At 42.7% G+C, this 22,808-nt stretch overlaps 1 protein-coding gene across 4 annotated transcripts in view; it reads left to right on the top strand.

The window, feature by feature from the left end:
• Positions 1-21,452, top strand: part of CACNB4 (calcium voltage-gated channel auxiliary subunit beta 4) — a 123,873-nt gene extending 102,421 nt beyond the window's left edge. For 3 of the 4 annotated variants that reach the window (XM_066611962.1, XM_066611961.1, XM_066611963.1), the window contains exons 12-13: positions 6,187-6,372; positions 12,772-21,452. In XM_066611962.1, coding sequence (XP_066468059.1) covers positions 6,187-6,372; positions 12,772-13,032 — 447 coding nt within the window. In that variant the 3' untranslated portion in view covers positions 13,033-21,452. Of the gene's footprint in view, positions 1-6,186; positions 6,373-9,071; positions 9,138-12,771 lie in introns of all 4 variants that reach the window. The other variant, XR_010793543.1, reaches the window with a different exon arrangement.
• Positions 21,453-22,808: the final 1,356 nt, after the last annotated feature.

Below are 22,808 nucleotides of genomic sequence, written 5' to 3'. Positions count from 1 at the left end.
GTTTTGGTTTGTTTTAAGGGGAGGATCTTCATGTCAGTTTATGATCCCGTCCACCCTAGTAAGGGGAGGATCTTCATGTCAGTTTATGATCCCGTCCACCCTAGTAAGGGGAGGATCTTCATGTCAGTTTATGATCCCGTCCACCCTAGTAAGGGGAGGATCTTCATGTCAGTTTATGATCCCGTCCACCCTAGTAAGGGGAGGATCTTCATGTCAGTTTATGATCCCGTCCACCCTAGTAAGGGGAGGATCTTCATGTCAGTTTATGATCCCGTCCACCCTAGTAAGGGGAGGATCTTCATATCAGTTTATGATCCCGTTCACCCTAGTAAGGGGAGGATCTTCATGTCAGTTTATGATCCCGTTCACCCTAGTAAGGGGAGGATCTTCATGTCAGTTTATGATCCCGTTCACCGTAGTAAGGGGAGGATCTTCATGTCAGTTTATGATCCCGTCCACCCTAGTAAGGGGAGGATCTTCATGTCAGTTTATGATCCCGTCCACCCTAGTAAGGGGAGGATCTTCATGTCAGTTTATGATCCCGTCCACCCTAGTAAGGGGAGGATCTTCATGTCAGTTTATGATCCCGTCCACCCTAGTAAGGGGAGGATCTTCATGTCAGTTTATGATCCCGTTCACCCTAGTAAGGGGAGGATCTTCATGTCAGTTCATGATCCCGTTCATCCTAGTAAGGGGAGGATCTTCATGTCAGTTTATGATCCCGTTCATCCTAGTAAGGGGAGGATCTTCATGTCAGTTTATGATCCCGTCCACCCTAGTAAGGGGAGGATCTTCATGTCAGTTTATGATCCCGTCTACCCTAGTAAGGGGAGGATCTTCATGTCAGTTTATGTAAGTAAGTCCCATTGTGCTTGCTCCTAGGAAAGTGTGCACAGGATTACAGCCTTCAAACTCCCCACTCAGCATCCCCCCCATCGCTCATTCACCCTCTCACTGCCCCATTTCCTTCACATTTCCCCCCATGATCACGGCAAAAGCAAGCAATTGAGTATAGCTGCTCTGTCCTCCTTCCCAGCTTAGAGCACAATCCTGTGCGTGTCTCCTCAGAAGTAAGTCCCATTGTGCTTCCTTGTTTCCCCCCATGATCACGGCAAAAGCAAGCAATTGAGTGTAGCTGCTCTGTCCTCCTCCCCAGCTTAGAGCACAATCCTGTGCGTGTCTCCTCAGAAGTGAGTCCCATTGTGCTTGCTTCCAGGAAAGTGTGCACAGGATTACAGCCTTCAAGCTCCCCACTCAGCATCCCCCCCATTTTTGAAATCCTCAGTACAGTATGTATGCCTTTAAAGAGCACTTAATAAACACTTTGGAAACCAAATTTGACTTTGTTCTGACTTTTCTTGCCCATAGGAAAGCATTAATTAAATTTCAATGCATTCCTATGGGAAAACGCGCTTCGCAAAACGAAAAACTCGCATAACGAAAGGACTCGCGGAACGGATTAATTTCGTTATGTGAGGCACCACTGTAATTGGATTGCACTTAAATGCTGTCTCCAGTGAATCAATTCTTAAAAAAATATAAAAATTAAAAATAAAATATCACATTTGTGACGGCCTTGTTGACTTCTGAGTACAGAAATGTTGCCATTGGAACAGACATGCTTTAGATGTAACTGCTAAGTGCAGCATTTTCAGATGTGAGTATTTGAACAATTGTATGATCTCAAATGGCTAAGATAATTTGGAAGCCTTTTCTATGCATTACATGGAAAGGGATGCTCTACTCCCAGTTTCTGTCTGCTGCTACTCTTTAGTTGAACTGCCAGAACAATACTATATTGATCCCAAAGACTTTTCAATTTAATTAGAGAAGAAGGATGTAAAGTTTGAAGTTGGTTTAAACGTATTGCTAGTATTTTCAAAAATACAAGCGTGTGTTGCTTAACAACTGTCAGCTTAATGACAGACTGCATATACTATGGTGGTCAAAGCACAAAAAAGAGGCTCTTAATGAGGCAGGGCCCAATCCTATCCAATTTTCCAGTGCTGGTGCAGTTGTGCCAGTGGGGTATATGCTGCATCATGTGGTGGAGGGGTAGTCGCTAGCGCCTTTTTAAGGTATGGGTTCCCTTATCATGGGGCTGCATTGTATCTACACCAGACCTGGAAAGTTGGATAGGATTGGGTCTGCAGTCAGGTCCCCCATAGCTTGTAGTAGTGTCTGTTTACACAACAAAGAGGCTCTTTAATGCAAAGAAGAGGCAATCTACGAGGGTCGCCCAGAAAGTAATGCACCACATTTTTTTCTTCAACAATTATTTACTGAACACAATGAAACTTACACACAAGAAAGAATGATGTTTCTTCTACACTCCCTATTTTTCCACGTAATCTCCGTCCAGTTCTATGGCCTTCCTCCAGCAAGACACAAGGGCATGTATGCTCTGTCGGTACCACTCCTTGTTCTGGTCACGAAGCCATTTCTGCACTGTGCGAATCACCTCTTCGTTATCCTCAAAATGTCTTCCGCGAATGCCATCCTTTAATGAACCAAACAAGTGGAAGTCTGAGGGAGCTAGGTCAGGGCTGTAGGGTGGATGGGGTAACACAATCCAACCCTGTTTAGTGATGTGTTCCGAAGTCCTCAAACTTGTGTGAGGCCGAGCGTTATCATGTTGAATCAAACATTCACCTGGGTTGTTATGGCGCCGAAGTCGCTGGAAGCACTTCTTGAGTTTGGTTAATGTCTTCACATAAGCTTCAGAATTAATGGTGCTGCCTCTTGGCATCACATCAATGAGTATGACGCCCTCACAGTCCCAAAACACAGTGATCATGACCTTACCGGCGGAAGCAGTTGCTTTGAATTTTTTCTTCTGTGGAGATTGAGGATGCCGCCATTCCATTGACTGTCGTTTTGTTTCGGGCTCAAAATGGTGAACCCAGGTTTCATCACCTGTCACAATCCTGGACAAGAACGCTTCCCCCTCATCTTCAAAATGTTTCAGCAACTCAGAAGAAATGTTTTTTCTGAGAGATTTGTGGTCCACCGTAAGACAGCGCGGAACCCATCGTGCACACACTTTTGAGTAATCAAGAGCACGGATGATTGCATCCACACTTCCTTTGCTGATTGACAGCTTCAGCGCCAACTGCCTAGTCGTTATGCGTCAGTCCTCGTGAATGAGCGCATCAGCAAGCCGCGTCTTGTCAGGTGTGACAGCAATGGATGGCCGCCCCGAATGCTGCAAATCTTGGAGCTCTGCCGAACTGCCTTCTAATGGCCTCACCCTCTGTGCCCAGTGACTAACCGTACTTCTGTCGACTGCAGATTCTCCATAAACTGTACACAAACGTTTGTGAATGTTCCCAACAGTTTCTTTCTCCGCAGTGAGAAATTCAATGACAACACGCTGCTTGTAACGTACATCACTTACAGACGCCATTTCGAAACACTGCTGCAGCTACGCTATCTGTCTGAAGAAACCAAAAATTTGTGTGGGCACTCCTGAAAATTCAAATAATGTATATCTAAAGTTTCGCATTCGTACCATTACTGTAGGCTGAGAAAAAAAATGTGGTGCATTACTTTCTGGGCGACCCTCGTATGTCCAGTAGCCTGTGCAGCCAGCTAGTGTCTGGCAGGGAGTGTCTGTTTACACAACAAAGGCACTAGATTGAGCTGAATGTTCGCTTAATGACCTAATCACATAAGATTGTGATTCTTATGAAGAGTCATAAGAAAGACTTAATCACATAAGAATCACATAAGAATGCTGTGAAGTGATGCGCACCTGCAGTAATCTGTTGGGCATCAAGGTTCTGATGAGCCTTTCCATTTTATTGAGAATGTTGCTCCCCTTCTTCCCATATGAAATATGAAAAGATGCCCTGTTGTAACTCTTAAAATCTGTTAAACATTCAATTTATTCAGATGCTTCAGGTGTTGTACATGACATAAAATGATGGTATAAGGCAGGGGTCTCCAAACCCTGCGACAAGCCTCTATCTGGCCCGTCACAAGCCTCTGGACCCCTGCAAGCCTCTGTCTCGATCAATTGAATGTGACCAGACCTGTGCTCCAGTTGTGCCTGGAAGGTGTTCTGAGGACTGGAAAGGCCATGTGCCTCCCCTCAGAATGTCTTCTAAAGGCCTAAAAACACAACTTCCTGAAAAACCAGAAGTGATGTTTATGGTCCATCTGAAGGCCTTAGACTTTCTGAGGCTTTCTAATGTATTTATTTAAATTTTATACTTAAAATTTATTTTTCTGGCCCTTGACACCATGCCAGATATTTCACGTGGCCCCTGGGCCTAAAAGTTTAGAGACCCCTGGTATAAGGTTTTGATGCATGTGCTGTGGTAAGTATCGTCTGCAGAAATTATGTCAGATTTGGAATTTTACCACTTTACAAGTCAAAACTCCTCTTTTGGATCAGCAGTCTACATTTTTAATGATATACCGTTCATGCTTGTTTCCAGTCACACACACCCACAGTCAGTTATCATCCTGGGAGAAAACGGGCTGACTGAGGAGAGTAGGTGTCTAGTAGTGAGTGTGCACGTGCCCCTTCCTGCTCCCCACTTTTCCTTTTACTGAGTCAGCTGCTGGAGGGTGGGGAACTGGTAGTTCCTATCTGCTATCACCATCCCAGACTGTAGAGAATGAGCAGTAGGGGCTGTCTGGGGGAAAAGTCCCTCAAGAGCACTGATTCCCCCAGGGTTCTTATTAAAAAGCAAAGCCACAGTAGTGTCTGCAAAAGCCATCAGATGTGACAACCCATGAATTACCCACGAACATGGACTAGGCAAGCAAAGAGTCAAAATGTAACTAGTTTATTAAAAATCCAAAGGAAAGAGAATTAAACCAGATGGGAAAAGGGGAGTTGGAAAAACTACAGGCCTGATGGAAGATCACTGATCTGGATGAATGGAAAGAGAAGGCTTGACCAAATTGTATACAATAACTTGCATATAACACACAGCATATAACACACAGCAGATGGAGCTGGGATCTGAGCAAAGCACAGAGGCTCCCAATGTATAAAGAAGTTTGGAGAGAACAGCAAACAAACAAAATTAATTCCTAAACGCATCTAGCTAGAAATGCAGTCCATGTTGCCGCCTGCATTGCCACAGGAATCCTGGTGTCTACGTACTAGAAAGGAAGTGGCGTGCTTTCCACAAATTAACATTAGATATCACAGCAGACCTATATAGTAGATAAAATCAAGATTAGATGTCATGGCACATCTGGCAGAAACACACATGAGCATCCTTGTGCCTGAACCTTAGCCTAGGTTTAGTGATGTCACACCTTTGATTGATTGGAGGAAAGGAACCCACCTGCCCTCTCTGTCCCACCCCCCTTTACCTAGATAAACTAGTTTGTCTGCCCAATCAGTAAGCACAGGCCTCCCTGACTGGGAGGGGGCATTTCTGGGCAGGGTGGAAAGGGAAGCTGGATCCTCTTCCATCCCACGCCGGGAGGCCTTACATGGGGCTTCTTGGACGTGTGCCAGTAATATAGCTGGTGCAGATCTTAGAAGCCCCATTGGGCAGGTTGGGGCTTTACATGGGGTAAGGGAACTAATGTTCCTTTATCCCAAGGAGACCTCTAGCCTGCCCTGGATACAGCTTAGGCCACTTGGCTCCCTGGACCATGCAGGTTACTATTTGAATGAGCTGCAAATCAGAATTTCCTTGGTTCAAATTTGCCGTTGTCATTTATGATCTTTATGATCTTGGGAAAACCACTCTTCGTTACGCTGAGATGCAATAAGGTGATAATGCTACTTACTCATCTAACAGAAGTGTTGTAAAGATTACATCAGCCTTGTCCATGTGAAGTACATGGCACACTCAAAAAGCACTATAAAAATGCTGGTTATTATTCTGCATTTACTCTTCCTTGGTACAATCTAATCTCTGCATCCTCTTTTTTTCAATGCTAACTCTCTTATCTTTTGCTATCGTTATAGATATAGATAACATAATATTTGTGTGGAGAAAAGAGAGCAAGCTGAAAGGAAGGTCTCTTTATGTACGAACTGTATATATATAAAAAAGAGGTGGGAGAGGTGAGCAGGGTGAAGAAGGCAAGGAATAGGCCAGGAGAAATAAGTGAAAGGACTGTTGAGAGTGACCCTTCCAGCGTTAAAAAGAACCTCTGCTGCATCTGTGCTTTCAACTCTGAATATTTAATATAACGTTCTTTTCTGAACAGGAAATGTTTGATGTCATTCTGGATGAAAACCAGCTTGAAGATGCTTGTGAACACTTGGCAGAATATCTTGAGGCCTACTGGCGTGCAACGCACACTACCAGTAGCACACCCATGACACCTTTGCTTGGAAGAAACCTAGGCTCTACTGCACTGTCCCCTTACCCTACAGCAATCTCTGGATTACAGGTATGATTTCATGCTTTAGTCTTTTTTTGCTCAGGTCAACTTCATGATGCAGAGCAATTACTGGGATTCAGTGGCTCCTGTACAAACACATGGCGAATCAAGTGTGCTGCTCGTTTTCTTCTTCCAAATGAAGGAATTTCCATTAATTCACATTATTACTGACAAGTGTGGGGAACCCCTGTACACTTGCCATTACACATATGTGCATTAGAGACCCAATGGGCCTTCAGAATGTGTTCAGTGAACATTTTGAGTGCATCCAAAGTTTTGCTTCAGCTGCAAATATTAGCAACACAAAAACAATAAAGGCTGGTTTTTGTTTGCATGTGCATCATCAATCCTTTTCATGATTACTTGAAAGCAGTGGCGTCACTAGGGTTCGTGTCACCTGGTGCGGGAGGCCAGCACATCACCCCATGCAGTGGGTGGGGCAACACCCCAGGAGGTGGGTGTGGTGATGTACTATCGCCCGCCCCCACTGGTTTTTTGGCTGTACCTTTTGATAGAACAAAGATGTTTCAACGCAGTTTGTTTCATTGCATTCTGCATGAAATTATGCATTGATTGATATATAACGTGATTGTATTATTCTTACAAACTGTGATCTCAAACTTTTAGCACTGGGACCCACTTTTTAGAATGACAGTCTGTCCAGGACCCATCGGAAGTGATGTCATGGCCAGAAGTGACATCATCAAGCAAATGAAAATAAATAATTATAAATTATTAAATTAAAGTGAAACAAATAATTTAGTTATTTGATTTTTCTCTGTAAACCGCTTTGTGAACTTTTAGTTGAAAAGCAGTATATAAATACTGTTAATAATAATAATAATAATAATAATAATAATTAAAGAAGGGGAAGCCAGCCCTGTTCCACCAAGTTAATGTTCTCTGTAGCCTGCCTGCAATCCCACCCCCCCAAAAAAATTTCAACCCTATCCTGTACCCAGTTCAATTTAAGACCTTCTGTTTAAACCAGATCACTTTCAGGATCCACCTGGCTTTGCAAGTCTGAAAAAGAAAAACCTTACCAGCAGAAGCCTCTGTTTTTATGCACCGGGGGGGGGGGGAAATGGCTGCCTTCTGGAGGATTTGTTGAGCTCCAGTTCCATCAGATCGGGACCATTCCGGTGGCCTCACATTCCCCTTTGCCTGACCTGACCACGAGCTAAGGCACGTTTTCTTAGTCGTGAGTAAACGCAACCATTTGGCTTAGTTTCACTTTCCATAGGACTCAATACATTCGCCAACTTGGAGGGAGGAACCTCCTTCTTGGGTATATTTGGGGGTCTGCATTCATTGGATTAGGACCATTCTGGTGTCACTGGATTCCTCTCAGCCTGCCCTTTCTGATGGACTAAGGCAAGTTCGCCTACTCTTGAGTAAACACGTGGTATGGCTCAGTTTCACTTTCCTTAGGGCTCCATGCATTTTTTGTTTTCTGGTTTTTTGGCAATAACTTTTGTTAGAAAGGAGGTCTTTCACTCTGGTTTTCTTCATTGCATTCCGCTGTAAATTCCACATCCAATGGTATATAACATGATGGCTAGGTATTATTCCTAACCACCGCGATCTTAGCACGTCACTCTTCAGTGTGCGTCACCCCACCTTGCGCGTCACCCGGTGCAGCCTGCACCACCCACACCTCCTAGCGACGCCACTGCTTGGAAGTAAATCCAGTTGAGATTGGTGGGATCTGTTCCCAACTAAGAATGTATATAATTGCTACCAAACTAGATGATACACCTGTCCTGCATCAGGTAGAAGATGAGTAGGGGACGCCTGGCATCTGCTTCCATTACTCCTCCTGCCCCTTGGTTTCTAAAAACAATGGGGAAAGAGAGCAAAATGGGTGGTGTGGAGGACTATGGTGGGCTAGAATGCTACAGAAAGTCACTCTCCTCTTGGCCACTGTTTCTCTTTTGTTCTGTTTTCCTCTTTGTTTTAGAAGCCAGAGCCAAAGAGGATCTGTGGAGGTGCCTGACAGGGAGGGAGAGGGTCATTTTCCCTTCCTGAAGCATCAGATTGCCTTGGGCTAGCCCTGAATAAGTATAACATCTAATTTGACCCCCTAGCCTTTTAGTGCTTAGTAACTCTCTGATGAATATGTGAACCGCCTTCACTGAGGTTTTCAAGTGACATGGAAATTTTATCTGGTGATTGCTGTGTGATGATTTGTTTAGACATACAAGTCAACATGATACCATAGCCAACAAAAATGTGCGTGCATGTGTGCACTGATTGTTTGGTAACAAAAATAGGTAAATAGCCAGGTCAGTGGACCTTGCATTCTGGGTAGTTTTGTTTGACTGTGAATAGATATTCTCTAATTATAAGACTATTGTACATAGATCATGAGGAATGGACCGTAATTATATCCTGCCTTTTTACTGTGAAAACCTACTTCACATAATGTTCTTGGAATATAAAGATAAGTATGTAAGAAATATATGCCACAAACTATGGCGATAGTTAGATTTATCGAAAAATTTTATTTTTATTGATTTTTCACACGTTGACCAATTCACAAAAGTTACAGTATGTCCATTTTTACCTCCAGTTTGACTCCTTTTACCCCAGAGGTAGCCCTTTGGCAAAATTTATTCATCTGTCTTTATTTTTATTTTCTTTTTAAAATGATGAATACAATATTTTTTTTCCCATTATAAAAAGCTTCTGACCATTTTTTTCCACAGGGATAGCTCAAAAACGGCTGGCCTTTGAAACGTCAAACGTGGCATGTAAATAGTCCTTAATGAGAAGTACGTGCTTTACTCAATTTGGCAAAAACAAAAAAAATGTCTTTTCAGTACGAGTTCTGTATGTTTGTCAATGCAAGGTCAAGAGTGCACAGACAACAATTGCACTAAGGCAGTGGTTCTCAAACTTTTTGCACTGGGACCCACTTTTTAGAATGAGAATCTGCCAGGACACACCAGAAATGATGTCATGACTAGAAGTGACATCATCAAGCAGGAAGATTTTTAATAATCCTAGGCTGCAATCCTACCCACACTTTCCCAGGATTAAGTCCTATTTACTATCATTGTTAAAAGCATATACATAGTAGCCTGTTAAAAGTACAGATCTGCAACATTTCCCCAAATGCAGACACATACCAGGGTAGCATCTAGTCTAATATATTAAAAATATAAGATTGAAATGAATGGGGACCCACTTGAAATTGGCTCGTGACCCACCTAGTGGGTTCCGACCCACAGTTTGAGAAACACTGCCTGAAGGAGTTCAGCACATTTGTGTGGTTTTTTTTAAATACATGTGCACTTTCTACTGTATGTCAACCAGAGAACTAAACAAATTAATTATATACCTGAAAACTAAATCTTCTGACCAGATCTGTAGCAGATCACTTTTTTTCCTTAATACACTCATTCACTAGTGAAGTGATTTTTTTTCTTCACTGCATGTGGGCAGCAGTCAGTATTCAAATTTATGTTTAATGTTGTTAGGCCGGCTGTTTCTGCTTAGTGACTAGATGAATGTGCAAGCAGTAGTTGAGTTCTGTAGACACGTGTGTGTTGTGAAATTTTTCATTTTCCAGCTTGTTTGTATTAGCAGAACCCCTTCTCTTGAACTTTGCGCCTACACAATGCCCAAAAAAGATATGGTCAGAGCAAATTCATTTAGGCAATTCTGTACATATATATGTGGAGTTACGGGTTTGTTTTCTTTTTCTTTTGTGTTTTCATTCAGTGTTACTCAGTTGTGAAATGTCAGGTATTGCCCAGCTTACAAAGCATTGTGAGACAAAGCATTGTCATATAGCATTGTGAGAACTCAAACCAAGATGTCTAAAGCTGAGAACTGATTCTAAACAGAATTCTGCTGTTTGTAAAGAACCCCAAGAAGCACCCACTTTGTTTTTGGTACTAGGTCAGCTGTAGCCATGGGCTGACACACGATTGGAGCCATACTTAGAGGACATTTAGGGCCCAATCCTGTAACCTTCCAGCACCAATGCAGCTGCAATGAAGCCCTGAGGTAAGGAAATAAATGTTCCCTTACCTTGAGGAGGCCTCCATGATGGCCCCTGTACCACAAGATGCAGTGCACATCCCTTTGGTACAGATGCATTAGTACTGGAAAGTTGAATAGGATTGGGCACTTAAGTAATTAACAGGGTAAGGTGCTACAGTTGGTATGAATCATGAAGGTTAGGTTCTACTCTTAACAGACCAGGATCTCTGTGTGTCCTTTTATATGTAAGCAAGTTCCAAACCTGTTAGTACAGCTTCTAGCCATACGTCACTGGGATAGTTGTTGACACTTCAAATAGGTTTTGGAAGGAGCTTTCTACAAAGAGAAAAGCCTTATATTTATTAGCTTGACTCCCTTGAAAACCTCCTAAGACTTGCTTATTGCTGTTTTCTGGTTGCATATTATATTAGCCATAAGTTTAGACTTGGCTATCACTCCATATTGCAAAAATCAAAACCATTCTGTCTTTTGAATGGTCACAATCATGTACATACTTTGAAATGTCCCTGATTTGGTTCTGTTTGAAATTTGACTTAATTACCCTTGGAAATAATAATGTTCATATTTATATCCTACTTTTCAACAAAAAGTTTGCAAAGCGGTTTACAAAGAAAATCAATAAACTAAATGCTTCCTGTTCCAAAAGGACTCACAATATAAAAAGATGCAAAAGAGCAGCAATAGTCACTAGAAGAGACACTATTCTGGGGAGAAGAGGGAACTGTTGCTCTCCCTCTGCTAAATATGAGAGAGGAGGATGAATTATAAACAATTTGAGGAAATCTCTCAGAGCCAGGATGGTGCAGTGGCTCAGGAGTTGGACCTAAGATTTGAAAGTTCCAGGCTCAAATCCTCACTCAACCATGAAGCTTTCTGGGTGACCTTGGGCCAGTTACTATCTCGCATCCTCCCCACCTCATGGGGTTGTTGCAAGGATGGAAAGAGGGAGGGAACTGTACACCTTGAAGGAAGAGCCGTATAAAAAACAGGGAAAATAAATAAAATGAGGAGCACAACTTGCAAAAGTGCTTCTTTGCTTGACTAGTACCAGCTATTCTGAATACTTCAGAAATTGCCCCACAGTATGTCTTATGAACTGCTAGTGATCACTGTAGTGATCACAAAAATAATCAAGCAAGGCTTAGCTTAGCTTAGCTATGTTACCCATGTACTTCCAGAGTGAAGAACAAAACATCGAGAAACGGCACCAACAGCATCAGGGTCCAGGAGCAACACAGTCTCCACTGAACTTGCACACACACACCCCCCAGGCATCTTGGGGGAGTCTGCCATCCCCAATGCATGTCTGCCAGGGCCACTGCCGGGGTCACCTGAGTCACCCAGTAGCACATAATCCACAAACCTGCCATCAATTCCTTTGCTAGCACTGCAACCATGGAGATATACCCAGGCAGAGCAGGCAACTACTTGCATCTCTCCTGAGGCTTCCCAGGCAGGCTTCCCAGTGACTAGGGGCAATAAGAGCACTGGGGCATTGGCTTTGGAGGTGGGGCCACACATGGCCACAAGGCAGGCTCCCAGTACAAAAGCCTCAGGGCCCAATCCTATCCAATTTTCCAGTGCCGGTTCAACTGTGCCAGCGGGGTGTATGCTGCATCCTGTGGTGGGGAGGTAGTCACAAAGGCCTCCTCAAAGTATGAGAACGTTTGTGAATAAAATGGGATGAAACCCCACCCCAACCTAAGCTAGGAGGTGGGAGTCCCCACAATCTGATAAGGGCACACAGTACACTGTATGGATTGATCCTCATTTGATGTGTGGAGGAATTGAGAGAGGTTTTGCTACCTAATTTATATCAAAATGTAAAATTCCTGATATATCCAGTAAAGAACTGAGCAAGAATTCAGGTGAAGGAAGGATACATTGTATTAGAAGGTGTTAAACAAGAAAAGCCTACAACAAAACATACAAATTAATTTTTAAGACAAAGGGAGGACTTCAGATTTTACTTTAGGATTCTTAAAAGTTATTTTAGAATTACTAGCCATGAAATAATATTTTGATAGGCTCTTAAAAACTGAGTTTTGAGGCAGTCTTTATTTTGGATTTCTAAAATAAGGCAGACTAAAAATACAATTTACAAAATTCCTCATCAGGCAATGTAGCCTGAGCCTTCTGTTGAGAATTTCTTCTCGTTGCCAAATATTTTAAAATAATGTAATATGGAAAGACATCACATTCCGTTGTTTTCTTACATCAGCTTTGCAACCAGACTGTGTTCCTTAGTACACTAAATAGCAACCAGATGCCTTTTAAATGAATGTTATAAGCATATGGATTCTGAAGGCTCTCAGGGAACACGATCACAACTAATTCAAAAGGAGTGAAGTGAAATGTGTTTCTTTGCTTAATCCCTCCATCCTTTGCCATTTTTAGAGCCAACGTATGAGGCATAGCAACCATTCTACAGAGAACTCTCCAATCGAACGGCGAAGTCTCATGACCTCCGACGAAAACTACCACAATGAAAGGGCTCGGAAGAGCAGGAACCGCTTGTCTTCCACTTCCCAACACAGCCGAGATCATTACCCCCTTGTGGAAGAAGAGTACTCCGACTCATACCAGGACTCATACAAACCCCACAGAAACCGGGGATCCCCTGGAGGATATAGCCATGATTCCCGACATAGGCTTTGAACACAAGAACCTGGGGAAGAATGGTACTCATTAGTTGCCAACTTGCCATAACATAGCTAGGCCAAACTAATCATCTTGATTTGGCAGGTGTGGCATGGTTTTTACTATGCTTACAGGCTGCTTCCATTTAATGTTGTCAAAGGGGCAAAACATATAGATAAAGCCCTTTATGTTTAGGAAGAAATCAGTTTGCCCAGTCACTTAGCTGTGTTTCCTTTTCAGTCTAGCATTTAACTTCAACAGTATGTTTTTCTCCTCATTAGATATTATTAGACACATCAATTTGTAATTTAGGATACCTGTTGAGGCGCATATAGAATAATTTCCTGCACTGGAAATTCCAAATGACCAGTTCCAGTTGGAACCAATTTATAAACCAATTCCTGTTGGAATTTGGGTGAAATTGACTGGAAAGTCAACCTGAGCATGTTGCAGTCAGTTAAAAAAAAATTAAAATGATGAACAAGATAATTACAAAATCATTACAAGCAAAAAAAAAAAAGCTATCGTACTTGTTTACTGGAAGGTGAAATGACATACATACATATATACACATACATATATGTATACATGTTAGAATAAGCAGTGTTAATGTACTAATTTCAGACCAACCAAATGTAAGCAGTCAATAGTGCCAAAAATGATGAATGAATGCAGCAATTATAACACTTTCCAAAATAATCTGTTTTGTTTTCTTCCAGCATATATGTTGCAGCAACTGTACTGTGTTTGCTAATGTCAACATAAAACTAAGGCATAGCATTTTAAATGTGATAGAAGTGATTTGAACACTCACTCTCTGCCTTGAAAACAAGTCTAGCCCTATTCACACGTTCACAGTGTGTTCAGTGAACACATGGATAGCGTGGGAATTCATCTGCTGGCCCTGCCTATGTTCTCTGTGCTTTCAGTATAAAGTGTACAACTGTACATGCATACGTTCTATATGTGCAGTTGGGAACCCTGCACAAGTACACAGCCTATGTACGTGCAGTTGGCCATGTGCGGTTCACCTATTCCATTGACTGTGGAGGTGAGTGGGCAGGAAAAGTACAATCTCACCCTTTCTCTTCCATACTTTCAGTGGACATGACTTGAAGGTGTGAATAAGGCCTTACTGTAGGAGAAAGATTCTGGTTCAATTGCACTTATTAAACTTTTGGAATAAGCTTTTTTTTATTTGCTAACAATGCTAAGCTTTACTTCTAATCTAGTATCAGGCACAAGGCTCATCATACCTATCTTAATGTTCTGCTTTGTCAAAGAGAAATTGGCCTTGCACTCATTAAAAAACAGAAAAAAAACCCACCAGAAGCATTCACAACAGGGCTTAAATCTGTGCATTAATATCAGGAAAAGCTATTGTATGATCATTGCACCTACCAAAGAGTTAATAATTTATTGCTAGTAATTTATTGAAAGTTCATGGTAGTGTGAATGTGCTGTATAAGAAACAGTCACTGCCTGGAGAACTTAGCAGAGGAGATGTTCCAGCCACACTGAAACACTAGAGTTGAGGGTGCCTCCTAAAGTCTGAATGCTTATTTTTCCATGTAATTTCTAGAGCGTGATAAACCCTCTTCTTTATTCTGTCATCAAATGTAGTGTATATTTTTCTAGCTTCAGTGCATAACTGCTCATATACTGCAAAAATACTTAATGCATTCCATCAAAAATAGTATACCTGAAAGTCATGCCTTATGGTCTTCCACACTGATCCAGAACTCTGCAACCTGCAGTGCGCACATGGAGCCCCCACTTGTGTGGGCTTCTCCATTTCCTTGAGAGTACAAAGGAGCTCTGCACACACAGCCCTTTGCATGCACAAGGCTGCCTTTCCATTGAGGTGAATGAGCATGCCCACACACACACACACACACACAAAGAGAAGCTCCAGATACATATCCTTTGCAGTTTCTTAGAGAGCAAGGGAATGCCAGGAAATAATTGCATCACCCACATGTACTCCATGACTTCGGACATTTTTAATATGGCAGTGCTAATGTTTACTCTTTCCAGTTGTGTTTAATATTTTAAAAAGAACAGTTAGAAAGCAGCAGTTGGAAGTTTAAAAAGTAAGAACAAAAGTTTCAGGGTCTTTCCAGTTAATATTTTTTTAAAGGATGTTATTCCAAGTGCAATGCTTGTGGTAGCCCCAATACAATACTAGTAATCCCATTTACACACACACAGAAGAGACCCTTTTTTCCCTTCAAGAAGATTACAGTCTGTGTTTAGTTAGCAATGAGGAGATCAGCCATGACTAACAGCCCAATCCTGAGCTGCGCAGGGCTGCAGTGGTGCCAAAAATGGCTGCCGCTGCATCCTATGTGCTCCTAGCAGCCACCGGCAGCTTCTCAGGAGAAGGGGACTTTCGTCCCCTTCCCCCAGGTAAAGCAAGTAGCTCTGCAATGGGGCTGCTTGATTTTCCGCCAACCCAAAGGTCAGCGGAGAATCAAGAGCCTCCATGTCAGGTGGTGAGCCTGACACGGGGGCTCTGGATCCAAAGGAGCTTCAGTCCACTGGTCCCACTGCCCTGCATCCCTGCTCCCTCCCCCTGCACGCCTCCTCCCCGTAACACCTCCTCTCCCGCCCTTCACCCACCTCCCTGGAATGCCACCTCCCCCCACAACCCCATTTACTTCTTACTGTACTTCTAAGTCAGTGTCAAGTCAGGTTTATTGTGCTAAACTAAAATAGCACCCAAGATATTTTCTTTTCCCACCAGGGGAGTTCTTTAGGGGGTAACTAGATATCAGATAATATAGAAGCTTGAAGCCTATGCAGGATGATATTGAAATGCAGCTGACACTGCTGCATTGCCATGCAGGGATTTAGGTAGAATTGTAAGACACTCTGATTACTAAAACAATCTGAATAAAGAGATAGTTTAACACTTCTTTCCAACGGGGGACTCCATATGCACTCCCAAATGGTTATTATATGCCTGTAGGTCTAGGCATGGAAATTATTAGAAAAGTCTGAAAGGCAAACCTTTATATACCTCTCCCAAGAAGCAGGGGAACCTGAAGTGTGGTAAAGATACTTCCAGGTCATCAGAAAGTTAAAATTAGGTATGCACATAGTCCAAGATACGCAGATAACTAGGCAGCAAGATTTTCCACCCTGACTGCCAAAACTTCAGATTTGAAGTTTACCTATAAAAGAGGTAAGCAAAGCTGCATGTGGCATGGTTGCGTAGTAATGTTGCGTCAGAAATGTGGTTGCCTTATTCAGAGTTGAATTTGGGAAAGGGAGCTCTTCCAGCTGCAGCTGAACACACATTTATTTAGTGCAGAATTAAGCTTTCTTTGTGTGTGTAATATATTTCTTGAAAAAAAGATGCTTAGGCCTGACTTGGTCATAAGAACATAAGAACAACCCCACTGGATCAGGCCATAGGCCCATCTAGTCTGGCTTCTTGTATCTCACCCCAGGGAGCACACCAGATAACAAGAGACCTGCATCCTGGTGCCCTCCCTTGCATCTAGCATTCTGACATAGCCCATTTCTAAAATCAGGAGGTTGTACATGCACATCATGGCTTGTAACCCGTAATGGATTTTTCCTCCAGAAACTTGTCCAATCCCCTTTTAAAGGCATCCAGGCCATACACCATCACCACATCCTGTGGCAAGGAGTTCCACAGACCAACCACACGCTGAGTAAAGAAATATTTTCTTTTGTATGTCCTAACTCTCCCAACACTCAATTTTAGCGGATGTCCCCTGGTTCTGGTGTTATGTGAGAGTGTAAAGAGCATCTCTCTATCCACTCTGTCCATCCCCTGCATAATTTTGTATGTCTCAATCATGTCCCCCCTGAGGCGCTTCTTTTCTAGGCTGAAGAGGCCCAAACGCCGTAGCCTTTCCTCATAAGGAAGGTGCCCCAGCCCAGTAATCATCTTAGTCGCTCTCTTTTGCACCTTTTCCATTTCCACTATGTCTTTTTTGAGATGCAGCGACCAGAACTGAACACAATACTCCAGGTGTGGCCTTACCATTGATTTGTACAACGGCATTATAATATTAGCCATTTTGTTCTCAATACCTTTTCTAATGATCCCAAGCATAGAATTGGCCTTCTTTACTGCCGCCGCACATTGAGTCAACACTTTCATTGACCTGTCCACCACCACCCCAAGATCTCTCTCCTGATCTGTCACAGACAGCTCAGAACCCATCAGCCTATATGTGAAGTTTTCACTTTTTGCCCCAATGTGCATGACTTTACACTTACTGACATTGAAGCGCATCTGCCATTTTGCTGCCCATTCTGCCAGTCTGGAGAGATCCTTCTAGAGCTCCTCACAATCACTTCTGGTCTTCACCACTCGGAAACGTTTGGTTCCTCATAGTCTCGCTTGGCCTCCCGTATCACCTTCTTACATTTCTTTTGCCACAGTTTATGTTCCTTTTTATTCTCCTCATTAGGGCAAGACTTCCATTTACAGAAGGAAGCTTCCTTGCCCTTTACAGCCTCTCTAACTTGGCTCGTTAGCCATGCAGGCACCCTCCTGGATTTAGTGGAACCCTTCTTTCTTTATGGTATACACCTCTGCTGGGCCTCTATTACTGTTGTTTTAAGCAGCCTCCATGCATTCTGGAGAGATTGGACTCTTTCTACCTTCCCTTTCAACCTCCTTCTAACCAACCTTCTCATTTGAGGGAAGTCCACCCGTCGGAAGTCAAGGGTTTTTGTGAGAGATTTGCCCGGTATTCTTCCCTGGACGTGCACGTCGAAACGGATCGCAGCATGATCACTGTTCCCCAACGGCTCCATAACATTGACATCTCTAACCAGGTCCTGTGTACCGCACAATATTAAATCCAGAGTCACCTGCCCTCTGGTGGGCTCCATGACTAGCTGCTCTAAGGCACAGTCATTTAGCACGTCAAGGAATCCTGTTTCCTTTTCGTGACCAGAACACAAATTGACCCAGTCAATATGAGAATAATTGAAGTCCCCCATGATTACAACCCTGTCCCTCCTTGTCACCTCCCTGATCTGTTTCCTCATTTCAAGGTCCCCTTCCGATTTCTGGTCTGGAGGACGATAGTACACCCCCAGTATTACATCGCTCCACAGGCCAGGTAATTTAACCCACAGAGATTCTACGGTGGAGTCGGACCCGCCTTCAATCTCTACTTTGCTGGATTCTATCCCTTCCTTAACATAAACGGCCACCCCACCTCCACACGCCCCTGCCTGTCCCTCCTGTAGCGTTTATAGCCCGGGATTGCGGTATCCCACTGATTCTCCGCATTCCACCAGGTTTCCGTTATGCCCACTATATCAATGTTTTCCCTAGTCACCAGCCATTCCAGTTCTCCCATCTTTGCTCAGAGACTTTGGGCATTCACATAAAAGCATTTGTACATGGAATGCCCCAGGACGGGCTGCTTATTCACTCCTTTGTCCCCGCATCCTCTCACTGTGCCAAACTGTCTATCACATCCCATCATGCTACCATTCCCAATTTCTTCTCCTACTCTGCCTTTGTCTTGTTGTTCTCTAACCTCCCCATCCTTGTCCCATAGGGATGAGGAGTCCCGAACCAGATGCTCCTCGGCTCCTGTCGGCCTTCCCCCAGGGATCAGTTTAAAATCTGCTCTGCCACCTTTTTAATGTTATGCGCCAGCAGTCTGGTTCCATTCTGGTTCAAGTGAAGCCTGTCCCTCTTGTACAGGCCCCGCTTGTCCCAAAACATTCCCCAGTGCCTAACAAATCTAAACCCCTCCTCCCTACACCACCGTCTCATCCATGCATTGAGACCCCTGATCTCCGCCTGCCTAGCTGGCCCTGCGCTTGGAACAGGTAGCACTTCAGAGAACACTACCCTTGAGGTTCTGGCTTTCAGCTTCCTACCTAAAAGCCTAAATTTGGCCTCCAGGACCTCCCGGCTACACTTGCCCATGTCGTTGGTGCCGACATGCACCACAACCGCTACCTTCTCCCCAGCACTGTCTACCAGCCTGTCTAGATGAGAAGTGATGAAAATCCTAACCAACTTTCCAGCACTGGCATAGCGGTGCCAGTGGGGCATGTGCTGCATTCTGCATGGAGGCCTCATCAAGGTAGAGCAGTGGTTCTCAAGTGTTTAGCACTGGGACCCACTTTTTAGAATGAGAATCTGTCAAGTGATGTCATGGTTGGAAGTGACATCATCAAGCAAGAAAATTTTTAACAATCCTAGGCTTCAATCCTACCCACACTTACCCAGGAGTAAGTCCCATCTACTATCATTGTTCAAAGTACATACAGAGTAACCAGTTAAAAGTACAGCCCAAATACAGTCACGTACCATGGCAACATCAAGTTTAATATATTAAAAATAAAATATTGAAATGAATGGGGACCCACCTGAAAATGGCTCGTGACCCACCTGGTGGGTCCTGACCCACAGTTTGAGAAACACTGAGGTAGGGCAATGTTTGTTCCCTTACCTCAGAGTTGCATTGCCCTTATGTCAGTGCTGGAAAGTTGGTTAGGATTGCAGCCTTTATCTTTTATCTATTTTTGGTTGGTTCTAATACAGGTACTATCAAAATGTAGCTTTTGGAATTTTTCTTATAGATCTATAATTTTTGTGGGCTATTAGCCAAGTTATATTCAACCCAGCTTGCATGGAAACTGGCACATGGTATCCTTGTGTAATATTTTTCCAGTTAATGTATGGAAGAGAGATGGATGTATTTTGTACACAGTAACAAAACAATATAAACAGCACCACATGTGCTATAAGAATTCACATCTCAGTAAGTAACAAAAGAGCACTTTATCCAAGTTCTATCTGTTTCTCACAAGATGTCAACAGGAAAAACCTAATAAGCTACAGGGAGGAAGTATGTGTGGACTGTGTATTATGTCTATAAGACCATTGTGTTTCCAAGAAGATAATTTTTAAAAACTTGACTATTAGTTGCAAGCTAAAGTTTTACAATTCATGAGATTTAGAAAAACCTGGCAGGACTATTCTTTCAAAGATGACGTTGATGTCAGTATAACTTTTGAAAACAGAAAATCCTCTTCCCTAGGGTGGCCAGAAGAGGTATCTGGAGATTGGCTTTTTGCCTTTAAAGTCCGTTTGGTATGGGAGAAAAAGCAGTTCTGGCTCCTCCTTCCCCAGTCCTGGCATTCCCCTCCCCCCCCCCATCTTTGGAAATGTTCCCAGCAGTGGCAAAATAGGCTCCTCCTGCTGCAAGATGGATGCATTGGCTGGGGAATGTCTGCCCTTATATGCAGTTGCTGGAGGAGCTACAAACAGCACTGTGCAGGCGTGTGGTCGCTGAATGTACGGGTACCCCAGGGTAGGCATAGGCAGTTGACATCAGAAGTGATGCCTTATACAGCAACCGCATGTTTGCGCATGTAGCTTCCTGCACCAGCTGCACTGAAGGATAGCCAACCTGGGGGCCACCACCTGCATCTGTGGTAGTGATTCTGTAACTTAGCTACGCATTGTAATTGGGACTTATTCCCACAAAAGTGTGGATAGCATTGCAGCTTCAGTGAGTTTGACCCAAGTGACTGCTGCATTATTGGGCACCTGACTGGCAGCATGATCTGCCTTTTCTAATATTTTCTGCTATAGCCCAATGGAGCATTTTACAATACTTTTTATGTCTTGATTATATGAACTGCATAACCATTCGCATGAAAGAAAAGGCATTAGGAAAAATATTTCTTACAAGTTTTACAAGTTCCTTTTTATGTCCTCATTAAAGTATTAATGGCCATGAATGCACATAAATCTAGACTAGAATGCTCTTTATCTTTATTCTGTAGTAGCATTATTGACCAGACCATGTAACTGTTTGAAGATATTTGCATTTTATGGTGGGTAGCTGCAAAAGTGCTTAACGTATTTTCCCAAATAAACAAGATTACAGCTTTTTAGCTTTTCCAGAAGAAAAGAATTAATTCTTAAAGCCTTTTTGAAAAAAAGGTCTTCCATAACAAGTTAGTAAAAGGGAGTGATTCTTAATACAGACAAAATCCTCAGAACTATCTCAAGTGGTAAAATTACTTTTGCTTACTGGTTTTAATAGAATAACCTTTTGATGGGGAGTCATATGTTGTCTGAAAAAGAAGGAGCTATTGAATGGTGCCAACTTCAGTTTTATTTCTTGGTGCCTACATTGGATTCACATTCTTCTAATGCCTACTCGAGAAATAACCAGTTATAACAACCTATCACTGTTTTCTCTCCAAGGAACTGAAAAGTATATGTGTACATTGGGCTTCATTGAGATCATCATGGGAGAAATGCCCACATGCAGGCTTAAAGTGCAATCCAATATCTCTCATGTCCTTGCCCAGTCCAGCCTCTCTGCTCAGCCAAGGAATGTCAGTTCCAGGGTATCTTGATTGAGCAGAGGTGGGAGATGTGACCGGGGTTATGATATGTGCAGGCCTCCTGGTGTGGTGCCTCCTTAGCATATGCTAAGGAGATAAAACACCTCTTTTTTGCCCTATAGGGAACCTTCTGAATGTGTACACTGTCCCTATGGTGAACTGGATTGAATGCAAGTTTAGTCATGACTATAGTCATACACCTTTGATTTCAGTGGGACTTAGAATCCAATCCTATCCAACTTTCCAACAGTAAGCCATTAACGTTAGGATGTGTGCTGCATCCTTCAGTGGGGGAAGGACAGTTACAGAGTTCTCCTCAAGGTAAGGGAATATTTGCTCTTATTTCAGAGCTGCATTGTGGCTGCATCAGTGCTGGAAAGCTGGTTAGAATTGGGCCCTCAGTCATGACCGGCTAAATTTACGATACAGCCCATAGTAGGTAACAATAGCATTTTTCAATTCAAGTAAATGCAGTCATTGTGTGTCCATTTTAATGCACTATTTTTTTTAATGAAAACATTGTTTATTACTTATTCCAGCTACTTAAACTTTTACAAACTCCTACTAGATTCTGTACAACATTACCCAATGATCCCATCATTTATTATACATTGGTTGTCTGTAAAGTCAATAATAATAATGCTGAATAGATAAGGCGGTGGCTGCAATTCTGTGCTCACTTACCTTTAGAGTGAATCCTATTGAACATGGAACTTACTTCCAAGCACAAGTGCATAGGATTAGGCTGCATGAATTGTTTACCAGTCTTAATATAAGTGCTCATTACAAATTTGTTAATTATAATTATCAGGTCCCTACAACATTTTGTACAGTCTGTACAACAGAGTCTTTAAGGATGTCTTTTCTGTTTTTATTAGAGAGGATAAGCTGTAATTGATTACCAAAAAAAAGCCTATCTTGATATGACTTAGGTTATGTTTTTGGAGAATTTTTGTAAGGAATCAGAGGTACACTGGGTATACTCTTGATCCTGGGAGAACACTAGCACTGGGAGTGCTGCACCTATCATTGAATGAGGATTTAGATGTTCTCTGTCTTGTTTACCTAGATTGTTTTCCTCTGCCTTCATTGCTTTGACAAAAGTGTGAATTAAAAAGACTTGATTGTTGGTTTCTTTTGCTACTCGTGTAGTTACAACTGTTTCCTCATGGCATGTTCATTTGCAAATTGGATAAAGTTTTAGATTCATACGCAACATCATTGGCCTACTTCTGATCCCTGATGCCAATGAAACTCCATGAAATCAGATGTATTTGGTGTGCAAGCGAGATTTTTGAAAACAGTATGTTCAATTAACACATTTTCCCGCAAATCACAATGTTAACAATCACACTGTTGTTACTGCCATTGCTCATAACTTTATTCTTCTCCATCCACAGGGTGGAAGGTTTCTTTTA

Source organism: Tiliqua scincoides, chromosome 1 (assembly GCF_035046505.1).
Source record: "Tiliqua scincoides isolate rTilSci1 chromosome 1, rTilSci1.hap2, whole genome shotgun sequence".
NCBI lineage: Eukaryota > Metazoa > Chordata > Lepidosauria > Squamata > Scincidae > Tiliqua > Tiliqua scincoides.
Note: the sequence above shows the minus strand (reverse complement) of the source record. Positions and strands in the feature narration are given on the sequence as shown.